The sequence below is a fragment of the Gobius niger genome (assembly GCF_951799975.1).
Source record: "Gobius niger genome assembly, chromosome: 10".
Lineage (NCBI taxonomy): Eukaryota > Metazoa > Chordata > Actinopteri > Gobiiformes > Gobiidae > Gobius > Gobius niger.
This window is the reverse complement of record NC_136861.1, coordinates 28,845,684-28,859,736: the sequence shown is the minus strand read 5'-3', so window position 1 is coordinate 28,859,736 and position 14,053 is coordinate 28,845,684. Positions and strand designations below refer to the sequence as shown.

Sequence of the window (14,053 nt, the reverse complement as noted above, 5' to 3'; positions counted from 1 at the left end):
CGTCCATTTAGTGCGTAAAAGTATGTAAAATGCAGCGCCATGTTTGTATGAGAATGAAACAGCAAAGAAGCGGGACCATAGACATATTATTAATAGACCGTCATTATTCACTCCTCCCCGTTTGCCAAAATAACAAAGTTCAAGGGGGAAATCATGGCAGATTTACAGACTCCCCTTCCCCACCTCTGACGAAGCATGTTCCTAAAAAGGGCATAAGGGCGGGATCTACCAAAACCAGCCTGGTTTCTTTAATTGTAACTAACCCAGCATTATCACAGAAGGAATATCTAGCTGTAGAAAGTTAGAAAGAAAATTAGAAACCTGGCTTTAAAGTTGTTTTTAACATGTCTAAAGTGCAATGCTTTTCAATGGGGGACTTGCGGCTTTATAGAGGTACTACAGCAATGGTGGCCTCTAGTGTCGTCGTCACAAAGCAGAGCAGCCAGCAGCCATTGGGCGGGACACTCGTCTGTGTTGCAGCTCATACGCCTGTCCTGCACTGCACACATCTCTAGGTAAAAGTGAAAAAGCAAAAGTACTGCATTTTCTTGGTTCTTGCAGCGCACAGTAAAATAGCCTTATCATACTGTATGTACCACTTTTTTATTCTGATTACTACATGTATGTGGGTTCAGAAAGTGTTCATTTGAAGCCCCTGTTTTGAAACAATGAAAGGGGATGCTCATGAGGTTTATATTGTTAGCTGTGGTCCAAACTGAACTTTACAGAGATTGGTTTATAGGCATGTTTCAGAGCCATACCGTCATGCAACAAGGAAGTGGAAATAACCGGCAAAGAATAAGAATATTGGAGCACTTTCCGTACTATCATTCCTCAGGATCACCCTCACAAAGGGAAACACAGAGGGGCATGCATACTTCCCGAACTCACACGGTCAGCTTGGTAGGCTCTAATACAAATCCCACACGGCACACATGAAGGCGAAAGGTTACCTCGTTTCTTCTGCCGACTCTGTAATTCCTTCTCATGTTTTAAACACCCTCTCCCCCCTCCGCACGGCCCACTGACAACACAAAGCATAAACAGCACTTTGATGTTATTCCGGACACAAAAGCCGCCTCTAAACACAGGCCAGTGTGTGTAAGTTATTCTAATATATTCCCCCACTGCCGCAGCCGGATTTGTGCGCGGTGGCATTACCCCTCTCTGAATCATCCTCACATTACAGTAACTTCTTACGTAAACAAGTTACCGCAAAAGTGAACCGGCGGAGGGAAAAGTCAGACGGCTCCGTGACAGAATCATTTGCATTTTACATGGAGGGCGTTTTGCTGATGCGGGCGCTCACAGCCACTCACATTAAGTGCACTGGAGTTGATTAAAAGAGCATCGGTGTCACAACAGTGGCTCTTATGAGGGCTGCAGAGCGCACACGGGGTCTTATGGCGAAAAATGACATTAAGGCAGAACGCGTTTGTTCAGCTTTGTTAACATGGTAATAAGCTATTAGAATATGACACTGTCTTGTCATTGTAGACAGATGTATTCTCATGCTAAAGGTGTTAATATCCAATACAAAGAGATGTGCCTTATTATTTAACATTGGTTGAAGCAGTAGATGACACCTTTAATGGTGCATTATGTAACTTTTTTATTTGGGAGGAAAAAAAAGATAATAGTGTGTATTTCAGTGACCCATTGCTTTCTTTCAAGGTGGCCTCTATAACACTCTTATCTGGAACCATCTCCATTGTTACGCATTCCATCCAGAAAGCCTACCGGCACCATAATAACAATTGATCCGCTTAAACCAGGGGTAGGCAAGTTTGTGTCATCAAGGGCCGATTTTCTTCATTTCCACAATGCCAAAAGCCAAAACTCACAATTGTAGCCCAAAGTAAAGCACCTTTTTTCTACAAATAAGTTTTGCACATAATATATGACCTAATGCGGTGTTTTGCTGGGAAATGGGAAAATATTTACAGTATTTTTCACGTATTTGGTCTCTGATTTGTGAATAAATGTTCCTTCAAAATTCTCTTGGGGGCCAAAGGTTTTATGCCGGAGAGTCAAATTTGGCCCCCGAGCCTGATATTGCCTACCTGCGGCCTAAAACCTAGGAACCATACCATACCAACTTTATTTGTAAAGCACTTTAAAAACTGTGCATTACTGTAAGTACTGTACACCAAAACAGACATAAGATTTACAGTAAAAGTGTAAGAAACAAGAACAGGCCCAACAGTGAAATTGATGTATTGTGTTAAATGCCTGCGAAAAGAGGTGCGTTTTTAGGAGAGATTTGGAAACAGGTAGAGACTGGGCCAGTCTAATCTCTGTTGGCAGCTGGTCCCAGAGCCGCGGGCCAGAGAACAGAGAAGTTTGCGCATGGTTTTCAGAGCAACCAGTTGCAGCTGATCTGCTGGCCTGAGAGGGAGTGTAAGGATGAATGGGGTCAGGCAGATAGGAGGGGGCGAGGCCATTCAGGCATTTAAAATTAAATGGAAGAATTTTGAAATGAGCTATTTGACTGGGAGCCAATGGAGCGAAGCTAAAACCGGTGAGATATGGTCATCAAAGCTGTGCTGCTGTCGGGAGAGTGCACACTGACGCTGGCATTAAGGCCATTACAGTAAATCAACTTGGTCGTTTTAAAGGTATGATCAATTGAACAGTCACTGGGTCACAAAACGTCAACAACACAAAATCTGTATTCTCGCTTAGAAAGTTACATGATGCACCTTTAACTGAACTGGTCTTTAGTGATGGTGATGGATGTGTATACCAGGATCATGATTTGTGGATTTTTTTCATATGTATTATTGATATAATTGTACTATATATCGTATTTTCTGGACTACAAGTCACACCTTTTTTCATAGTTTGGCTGGGGGTGCGACTTCTACTCAGGTGTGACTTATATATCAAAATATATTATTATATGATTTCACATGTTTGTTGTTTTTGAGCAGCAGAAATAAAGTTTGAAGTAAGCGCGAAACTTGTGAGGGACAGGTGAAAGCAGAGGTCAAGCTTACTGCAATGAAGACAACAAAAAAAGCTAATAGCGGGCTAAAAGCTTGATGGCCACAGTCAGAGGAACAAGTTCCCAAATGGGTGCTTGAACAATGTCCTGCCGGAAGAGGCTTGTCAACTGTGCACCGGGGTGGCTGGTGCGACTTATACTGAGGAAAATATGGTAATTGATGCAACAATATTTGAAAAACATGATCACCTTCTACAATCAAAACCATTCAATGTGTTTGCCATGGTTTCCATTAGGGCTCAAACTGCTTTTGTCACAATACAATACACGTAATGCGATGCATAATGGCTGATACGATTTGTGAAAGAATAAAGAACTGAAATACTGTACCCTGAATGAATTGAGATAGAATGTACAAGTCAAGTTCTCTAAAGTTATGAACTACTTGTTAAAACATTAGACATCTTAACAAGTCGGCAAAGGCACGTCAAATGTTGAATCTTCCATTTCATTTGTTGACAGTGTCCATGATCATGCCATATCTATCCCACTGCACCACAAAATGTGCACATAAACAATGTTTTTTTTTATCTCATGTCAGAACTCAGTCGAACGTTACAAAGTCAGCCCAACCAGCTATTGCTTCCAAACAGCTGGCCTTTTGCCCGAGCCGTGTTCCCTGAGTAGAAAAGAATAGGATTTGAATTTCAGTGTCTTCCTCTGTGTCAGAGTCAGCGCTCAGTGGCACAGCTGCCCCCCCACTGCTCCCCTTTTCCCTGGCTGTAACTAAAAGGGACTGTAAAAATCCTATCTAAAAATACACGTTTTAACCTTCTCCTACCGTCTGTATTGAGAGAACTCGCTCGCTTGGGTTTTTAACGGAATTTGTCATGTCTTTCTATGACTTTTGAAATACATGCAGCCGTTTTAGCATTCATATTGTGTTTTTTATGACCTCTTCAGGGAGTGAAACTTGTTCAAATGAAAAACTAGCAGCCTCTTCATCATCCATAAACCCTTTATCCCCTCTATCTTATCTCAACAGTCATTTGCCTAAGCTAAAGCACCTCTGTTTTGCAGTTAAACGTTATTGTTTTTATCCTCATTAGAACCACTTCACCTATGATAAAATGAAAATATTGAATTTGCTTGTGTAGAGAGTTTATGGCGCAATCCTGGTAATTTTTCCCACTTGAAAATTACGACTTACAACCTCAGAGCCTTGTGTGTAAACAAAATGACTAATGCTACAACAGTTAGCTAATAACATATTTCTAATATCAATAGTATATCATTCAAAACATGCTAAATAACATTATGTTGAAGGCTATGACCAAAAGTAACGTTCACTTCACTGATGCAGTGGTTTTGTTCAAGTTTTATCATTAGCTGCACTTCTCCACTGGGGGCCGCCATTGCTGACTTCATCTCATATCCGAACTCTGAGCTCACTGGACATTTCCGATTTCACATGTTGTAATCACCGCTTCGACGGTCGTTCCAAGGTATTTTTCAAAGTGGCAGGTCGGAAATGTATCAGTTACCAGTTGGCTGGAACCATAGAACTCATGGAAACGGTGTTAGCCTACAAATGCCTACATCTGTTAGCCAGTGTTCCTGGTGTAACAGGCCAGAGTGATCTGGACTATACCCAGAGTTAAAGGGGCCCAGGCCATATTATACCCCGGGCATTTTCTAGCCTAGGCTAGATTTATACCGGGGTATATTGCCCAGGCTATTTCATACTCCCCCAGGCCAGATTATACCCCCAATGATAACAGTTATGTTAAGTGATATAGCAAGAATTATACAGTAGCTTAGGGTGCTAGAGTGGGTTGTCCTTGGCATTTCAAATCCATGCTCCTGCAGGTACAGGCTGTTGTTGTGTCCTTGGGCAAGACACTTTCACTGGGCCTTATCACAAATGTCACCTGATTGATTTAAAATTGTATTTTAATGAAGTTATTTTACTTACACTTGGCTCAGTTAGCTCCGCCCATCGAGGGAAGATCACTAGCTAGCGCCGTCAATAAAAACAAAACAAAAAAACATGCAAAAAGAATGTCAAGCATCAAACAGAGGATTTGCACTTTCCATGGCTTATAGTTATTATGGTAATTGAAGGCACACACAGTTGACATGTGATGCAATATTACTAGCTAGGCTTGTATTATGTTATTACCCATAGGCTACATGTTCACATTTCAAATGTCAACAATGTCAACCATTTTTTAATTTTTTTATCACAAAATCTCTGAAAACGGTCATGCATTTTTCTTTCTTCTCCTTAATGGTTGTTTCGTGGTTATTTTTTTAACAATAACCATCTAAACATCTTCAGATTGTGAAAATAGCCTAGGCTAATTTATTCCCCCGGGTGTAATTTGGCCTGTTACACCCTGGCCTGTTTGAATTGAAAGTTCTATCCCCCAGTATTTATATTTAGATCATTTATGTGGCTTCTCTATCATTACCATATTATAATGTGAGGTTTAACACGGGATGTGAATCTGACCCCACAAAGAGCAGTAACTTAACGGAACACAGTTAGCATTTAGCTCACTTTGCTATGCTAATTCCTTTCTAAAGTGAAATCTCAAAAGATCTGTACTTTCATTAATGATTTCTATCGAGGCTTTGACAATGTGGTTGATGGGTTGAAAACATCTGGAACATTCATGCTTTATGATGTTTGATGGCTAAATGCTAACGGCAATAGGAAAATACACTGAGCAGGCGAACAAACGCTGAAAAGTTTCCCGGACTAGCCATCTTGCTAACTGTCCGGATAGACTGCAGGATCAAACTCTGCTTCTCCTTTTTATTTCTATGGTTCCTCACTAATACAACTTAAATCTACTCCAGCCTTTTTGCCCATAATCTCTCCTTTTAACAGCAGCATCCCGATCATTCTTGAGCCTGCGTCAGTGAGTCTATCCCTCCTAAGTCATCTCTCCAGGCGCCGCCGTGATATTTGTCTTCCCCCACCGGCAGCAGCCTGAGCGATCCGGGCCTGAATGACACAGATTGGATTAGCTAAGCACCGAATGTCAGGGAGGGGAGCCAGCGCTGTGGAAGTGAGGAATGAGAGGAGATAAGGTCTTTGTTGCTCTCTACCTTTTCTTTCATTAAAGAAACAATCTCTCTGGTCCATCAGGCAGCAAAAAGGAGCTGGGGACGCACTGATGCCGGAGAAATGTAATTTACTTCAACAGCCACCAGGAAAGAAAAGAAAACAGCATTTTGGAGGCGTTTTCCCGGGAATGCGGCATAACATCGTCGCTAGTTTTATAGCATTAGCGGTATTGACACAACACAAGAAGTTGCTGTAGCTTGTGTTTGCAATAAAGCAGCGAACAAGATCAAACATTTATCAGCAACGCAGCAGAATATTAGCCTCCTCCGCCGCTCCATCATCGTTCCTTCATAATCACCGATGCCCAGGCTGCTAGGTGTTGATATTTTAAATCACTCTCACCAATCAGTCACATGGCTGACGGCACTCCCTCCTGGGGTCTGTGTATCTGCCAAATAAACTATTCATTGCTCCTCACTCACTGACAAATTATGTCTGAAACCAGCAAGTCTGTTTAGAGATGGATTTTGTTTTGTTTTTTAGACGATTGCTATGTTGATGTCCCATAAACTAGAACGAGTTGGAGCTATGGCGGTCGTGGGAGTTATAAAAAAAAAAAACTGCTTCCAAGTTTAATCAGAAGCTTCTCAGGAAAAAGGAAAAACGTCTTCAACTTTAACAACTCACTCCAACTGCCACGTTTGAAAACCTCCACTGTGATGGAAAATTCAGAGCCTGTACTATACTAGCCCAGTGTGTCGTAATTCATTAGAGCAGGAGTCGCCGTCTTTCTGTCTCCAGTGAGCTACCTTTATCAAATGAAAACAGCGGAGAGCTTCTTACTCTAACTGTGGGAACATGTTTTGACGCTTTTTCTCGTGTGCACCAGGGGAAATGGAGGAACTGGAGGCCCAATGGCTGACGGGTATCTGCCACAACGAGAAGAACGAGGTAATGTCCAGTCAGCTGGACGTGGACAACATGGCGGGCGTCTTCTACATGCTGGCGACGGCGATGGGCCTGTCCCTCATCACCTTCATCTCAGAACATCTCTTCTACTGGAGGCTGCGCTACTGCTTCACCGGGGTCTGCTCAGGGCGGCCGGGGCTCCTCTTCTCCATCAGCCGCGTAAGTCCACACCTCACTCCAAGCCATCGGTTAGAGAATTGTGTGTGTGAGCTGTGGTTCAACATTTGTGTATTAGTTTGAACTTGCAAAAAAAATTACCCCTTGTAGTACGTATACAATGTGTTACTTCCTCATGGACTTCTGTTGATTCTAGCAAAAATCTATAGCTTATTATCAGAAGCTTTTAAATCCGTCTGCAAAGGCCACTTTTGAGAACCACAGATCTCAAGCAACACATGTGATTAAAGCAGTACTAAGTAACGTGTTTACCTTAATAAATCCTTTTCGTAGTCCCTGTGGGGGTAATACAAGTGTTTATGGGATGATTGGAGGGTCTTTCATCTCCCCCGGGTGTCTCTGGACAGAAAACCATGTTTGCAACTTGACTGCCCCCGGTGCGGAGAAAGCAATACACACTAATGTAATCACGAAGAAGAAGCTAACATGCTAACGGGCAAAGCTAACTGCGGGCTAACGTCACTTTAAACAGTATTTACAGCCAGGTTTGAGTTTCCATTGTATAATTGGATGCACAGTAACCCTCTCTCCCTTCGCCTTTCCTGTCAGCGTCGCATTTACTCTCCAAGACAATTAATAAGATAAAAAATCGTAACTTGCTACTACACCTGCAGTTGCGCTTATGGCCTCTAGGGGGAAGAGTTACTTAGTACTGCTTTAAAAATAAAATAATCCTAGATGAATCCCTCCACCTTCCATGGATTAGACTGAGTGTAGGTCCTGAGCCGCTACGACTCCGCTCAAAAACTTTATCGGACAACCTGATCCTAATTTATTAGTACCAATTGCAACCCGTCATAAGGGGGCGTGGCTTAACTGAGGGAGAAGGAGGCTTGTAATGGGATTCAATAGGCTGCGTTCACATTTTAGATTGTGATGATGTCATAATGCCGGGTGGAGGGCATTGGCCGATACAAATTCTATGGGAGGAATACAGTTTTTGTAAGAAATCTTCAAAACGAAAATGTCGAGAAGTTTTTCCTCATCTTTATGTGATAGTGGCTAGTTTCAGAAACCTGATATATTGTTTCTACTGGACAACATCACGCCCATGTTTCTGAATATTGTCTCCACTTTTGGACACCTTTCATAAAAAATAATTAGACATTAGTTTATTCATGTTGACAGAGGAGACAATAAACTTTGATGCAGTTTTTGTTTCATATAGATTCTCCCAGTAATGGCTGAGATATTAACCAAAAACTAAGACAAGTTACCATAGGCACCACTACAGAATTTTCAGTTGCTCCACTTCAATTTTAAACTATCAGGTGGATGTTTTGACCCATTAAACTTTCGAGCCAAAGTGAAAAAACGGCACTTGAAGCTTGCGTTGGCATGTAGCTTGAAGCTAACATTAGCATTACGGTTAGCATTCACCGTTGTTTCTGTACTTATAGGCTGTTGAACCACTTTATACACACACTATACTCATATTTCAGCATTTATTAAAGCAGTGGTGGAGTAATGGATGAGAGAATACAGTATATTGGAAAAAACATGTTTTAAAATGTGTGTAGATCCATCACTCTCAGGCGTACAGTAAACCAGTTAGTGAGCGATGTCTTACAATGACGCTAACAAAGTGATCTAATCTCTCTGTTATTTAGTATAACGTTCACTTCCGTAAGAACACAGTGTTCATCTACAAGTTTTGCACATGTACGTGAGGCTAATGCATCATTGAGGTCAGACAGGCCCATAATGATGCTATTTTCCCCCATTGAAGAAGACTGCAGAGCCAGCTCGCGGTACACACACATACAGCCTGAGAAGTAGTGCTGAAGTCAGGAGTTGAGGGAAGGGGAACACTGCACAAAGAAGAGACGAGAGCGAGGGGATCACAAGGCGCGCTTCAATAACGCCAAAAATAGATCCCCGAAATGCGCCGGCGTTTATTTGGGGGTGAAGTCGCGGCAGCCCTGCGTTAAATCAATCCCTTCTTTCCCATTGTGGTAAAAGGTCAGCAATCTCACCCGTCGTGCCCGGGAACGCCGAACATGGGCACGCATTTCTAAAAGCATTGGGGCACTTCGGCTCCATTTCGGAAAGTGAGGTTTAATGTAGCTTGCGGTTTACGGATAATTGTGGCGGCTGATACACAAGAAAAGGGCTGTTGAGAATTGAGGAGCTTGGAATAAAATAGATGAAGTAATTATATCTATAAGGAATGACAAACTTCTCAGCAGTGTTGAGATAATTCAGTAATGTCAAGTTTCTTTCTAACACTCTGTAAACAACTATTTTTCTCTCTTTCATCCCTGTCACAACTACATGTTATTATTTGTCCATTATTTGTCCATCACTTTTTCTTTTTGTCTGACTTCCTTTTCTCATATTTTCCCATTTCCTTTTCCACTTTTCCTTCCTCATGCCACTGATTCATTACCTCATGCAGGGAATCTGGAGTTGTATCCATGGTGTTCATATCGACATGAAGAAAAAGACAGATCTGGACTTCAGCCCCCAGGATAAGATGCTCAAGCTGATAAAGTCAGCCAAACAGATGTCCAACATGGCTAATCTGGCTAACTCTCCCAAACGAGAGTTCATGCACTCGGCTGGTCCCATGATCATGGACATGATGGCGGAGAAAGGGAACTTTATCTACGCCGACAACCGTAGCTACGCGCCCAAAGACATGATCTATGGAGACACTGGGGACATACAGGCCTATCTCTCTAACCGCCACAAAGATCACCTCAACAACTACATATTCCAAGGAGGACAGCACCCCTTGACCCTCAACGATGCCAATCCCAACTCCGTGGAGGTGGCGGTGAGTGCTGATGCAGTGCAGACTAACGCTAAACCGCCGCGGACTCTGTGGAAGAAGTCGGTTGACACACTTCGCTCTGCCCCCCCTGGCCCTGCTCCCATGCCCGACATGCTTATGCCTGACCCTCGCCTGTCCATGAAGACACAGCGGTACCTCCCTGAAGAGACTGCCCACTCGGACATCTCCGACTGCTCCAGCAGGGGCACCTCCTACAAGGACCCAGAAAACAACAAGCACCTGAAGTCCAAGGACAACTTAAAAAAAAGATCCGTGTCGTCAAAATACCCAAGGGATTGCAGTGAGGTAGAGCTGTCCTACTTAAAAACTAAGCAGGTCACCGGTGGAACTAACCAAAGTGGGAGAGGTGCAGGAGGAGAGAAAATCTACACTATAGAATCTGACCGAGAGATGAGCCTGCATTCAGACCCTATTCAGTACCGTGAGAGCAGAGGCCTTGCTGCTGACGACTTGGACTATCCTGAGATCTATTCTGACCATAGTGATAACTATAGAAAGTGTGAGCAGCCCATTATTCATCTGAACTCTTCCCCTCTGCATCACACAGACTCTGACATGTTACCAGATCCAACATACTCTAAACACTACAGCCTAAAGGAGAAAAACCTGTCTCTGTCGCCACATGAAACTATTGACAGATACAAGCAGACACACTGCCGTGCTTGCTTGTCTAAAATGACAGCTAGCTACCCAGCAGGTGGATCCTATCCCTCATCAGGATCTGCTACGCGCTCCCCCTATAATCGCTGTGAAGCCTGCCTCCACACAGCAAACCTGTATGACATCAGTGAAGACCAGCTCCTCGCTGAATCCCTGGTTAGTCCCACCATGCACCTGCAGCATCCACAGCAGGACGAGATGTTTGGCCTGTACTGGCCCCAGAGCGATGGGCCACATGTCCAAAAGAGAAACCGCTTACGGCTGAGTCGCCAGCACTCCTTTGACAACATCATGCTGGAGAAGCCCAAGGACTCGGACATGGGACGACCCGCACGCAGCGTCAGCCTAAAGGAGAAGGACCGCTTCTTGGAGTCTGCCTCCGACTCTCATTATGCCAATCTTTTCGGCATGCGCCCCTACTCTGGCAGACTGTTCGGGACAGGGCCCAAATCTATGTTCAACCACAACCTGGAGGAGAGCAAGAGGAGCAAGTCCCTCTACCCTACCCATGGCTCTGACAACCCCTTCCTCAGCCACTCACTAAGGGACGACTCAAGCAGCAGACTGGTCCATGGGCGGAGCTCCTCTGATATTTACAAACAGCTGGTAGTAGCCTCCCCAGCAGCAATGCTCACATCAGCCCCCATTCAAACACACATTGACGCGAACAATCTCCGCTCCTCTGTTAAGTCCAATGCTTCATACTGTTCGCGGGACGGGCGGATAGCCAATGACATGTACAATAAGGAGCATGCAATGCCTTACTCAGCCAATAAGACTAGTGCATACCCCGCACAACGTGGCGTCCTAAACTCAGCCCAGCTCAGCAATAGACGGGTGTATAAAAAAGTCCCCAGTCTGGAGTCAGATGTTTAGTTGATATAAGAAGTATGTCTTTTCTCCTCCTTACTCCTCTCTGGCTTTGTATTATATTTTATCTACTATGTTATCCACTAAAGGATGCCAGAGCCACACTTTTCTTCTTCTCTGACGTAATCCAAAAATACATGCCATAGGGCATGGTGGTTTTACAATATACTGCAGTTGTTATCATTTGTGTCCATTCTCTGCCGTGTACCCGCTTGGATGCATGGCTGAGGCTCGGCTTGCTTACAGCAAATGGGATGTAAGAGAGGTCAAGCTAAATCTCTGGATTTAGAAAGGGCAAATAGATTGTCATATTGTGTTAAATGTGTCAGATAAGGCCGAAGGTTCCAGCGAGTGCAAAGTTTGTCATTGTGGAGGAGGTGGGGAAATGAGGGCAATGAGAGCCCCGCTCTCCCTCTGTCCCACCTCTGCTGTCAGGCTGGCTGAGCGTAAAAGCCCTGACAGGGAAACCAGATGGGCACGTTTGATGTCGCGCCCAGACACAAGGGCGTCCCAGGAGGGCTAGGGCGTCACAGTGCACTAGTCACTGTTACACAGACAAATACGGCCACTGACACTCTGGCAGCATGAAAGACACAGGCAAATGAGATGAGGGCTGGTCTAAAGCAGTTTCAAACCATTTGTCAGAGTGTGGATCGGCGTAGGAAAGCCCAGTGACAGATAGCGATGAAGAGCCAGGAGTAATGTAAATGATTTCTACTAAAACAGTTTACAGATGAGAGGACACAGGCTGATGGGCATTTCATTGATAGCACTTGGCATAGAAAAATATTTGCAGTATTGCTTTTTTTATTCTATTCTACTGTACTATTTATTCGGGATTCTGGTATTCAGATCCCCATGTGTAGGATTTTAGTGTTTGCTTATTTGGTAGCATAATAGCATTAGTTTAAAACCTTTCCCACAGTGCTTTGAAAAAGCCTAGCGTTTTGAAAATGACCACCAGGGGTAGTAGATTATTTTGCATGTATTGATTTTTATTTTTTATTAATGTTGGAGGAGTGGAAATACAGACATATAGACTTTCACGTTTCGAACAGGGACTTTGACGCGCAAGACGTGGGCGGATACTTGTACAATCGTAACACTGACCCTTGAACTTTGTGCTTAGTAAAACCTGTGTCACGGTGCGTGGCCCCTGCTTCCACGGAACAGGGAGAGCGGCGGAAGGGCAGAGAGGGGACGACCAAGGCAAAAAATGACCACTACATTTTTGAGTTTGCGAACAGATGGAGGCTGGCATCTTCTGACCTCCCTAATACTGACAAACAGGGTATATCCACACTGACTCTTTTTGTCCTTTCTGCTTTTGCTCTTTTCATAAACATGCCAGATACGGATGCTGTTGGGTAAATGTCAGTCTGTTTTTTCGCTGACTCTTTGTGCATCAAACAAGTGAAATGTGTGTTTGAATAATGCAAATGCAGCCACTTCCACCAACCCACAATCAACCAGGGACCTCCTGAGGATCTACTTGAGAAAGCTCTCGTTCGTGTCGCCATTTGAATGCGGCGATGCTTAAGCGTTCCACATGCGTTAGCCATTATTTTGTTTGGCGTAATGACGGCCACTAACGTAATCAATTTGACCAGTTTGAAAACGTAATAAGCCGATAATGTAATAACACTGTTGAGCCGATAACGTGATCACTTTTTGGAGATAATGTAATACGTTATTGGCTGGTTATTACCTTATTGGCCTCTCAAGGAGAAAATCCTTAATAACAATGTTCGGACTGCAGTCAATAATGTAATGATTTATCAAAAACTGGCCGTTTCTCTTGGAAATAATGTGGTTTGTGCAGTTTTTAGCAGTTTGCTCAAATAGTTTTGACGGGTTCCGACGCCATGGGCTAAGTCCGTTTAAGAATTCAATCATTTCACTGTTCCTCTGGCCAGAACAGATCACCAAAGTTGCCATTGTCGTAGAGCAGGGGTCTCCGCGGTGATGGAGCGAAATCTTCGCCTGAGTGAGTGAATTTAGCAAAGGTTGCCCCACTCATTTATTTATGCTTAGAACCTTAATGCTAGCTAGTGATGGTGATTCACGACTCTTACTCTTACTTTATTTGAGTGAAGAAACAAAATCCCTCCATGAACAGGAATGGTGGACTTAGATTTCACCTGTACCCGCCGTTCAACAGCCTTCAGGCCTGGAGAGCTAGGTCATGCTAATGCTAATGCTAGTGCGAATGAGACTGAAACAGCCCAGGACAGATCAATAGACAGGACATTAGCAGTGATCACCTGAGATTAGCCATTAATTAGGGGAGGGACTGAGCCAAGCTAAACTCCTCCCTCTGGTCTATATCTAGTCTGCGGGCTGAACTTAAACTTCAGTTAGCTGACGAAGCCTTTTGGATGAGAGGCGAATCGTTCTGCACTTCAACTACAGGGTCCAGAAGACGACTCGAGAACCTTCATTGAAGACTTTCTGGACTAGGCTCACTTCTGTCCCTACAGTTCGGTTTATAACAACTTCTCAAACCTCTTATGAAACCAAAGGCAACTGATCGGTGTCAAAGAGAACAGATCGAGAA

The 14,053-nt window shown here is 43.7% G+C and overlaps 1 protein-coding gene across 1 annotated transcript in view; it reads left to right on the top strand.

Annotated features, from left to right (window-relative positions):
- The window catches only part of grin2aa (glutamate receptor, ionotropic, N-methyl D-aspartate 2A, a), a 255,558-nt gene extending 242,109 nt beyond the window's left edge, over positions 1-13,449 (top strand). Inside the window, exons 14-15 of the mRNA XM_079564006.1 lie at positions 6,913-7,151; positions 9,568-13,449. Of these exons, the coding sequence (XP_079420132.1) occupies positions 6,913-7,151; positions 9,568-11,502 (2,174 nt within the window). The 3' untranslated portion in view covers positions 11,503-13,449. The remainder of the gene's footprint in view (positions 1-6,912; positions 7,152-9,567) is intronic.
- Positions 13,450-14,053: the final 604 nt, after the last annotated feature.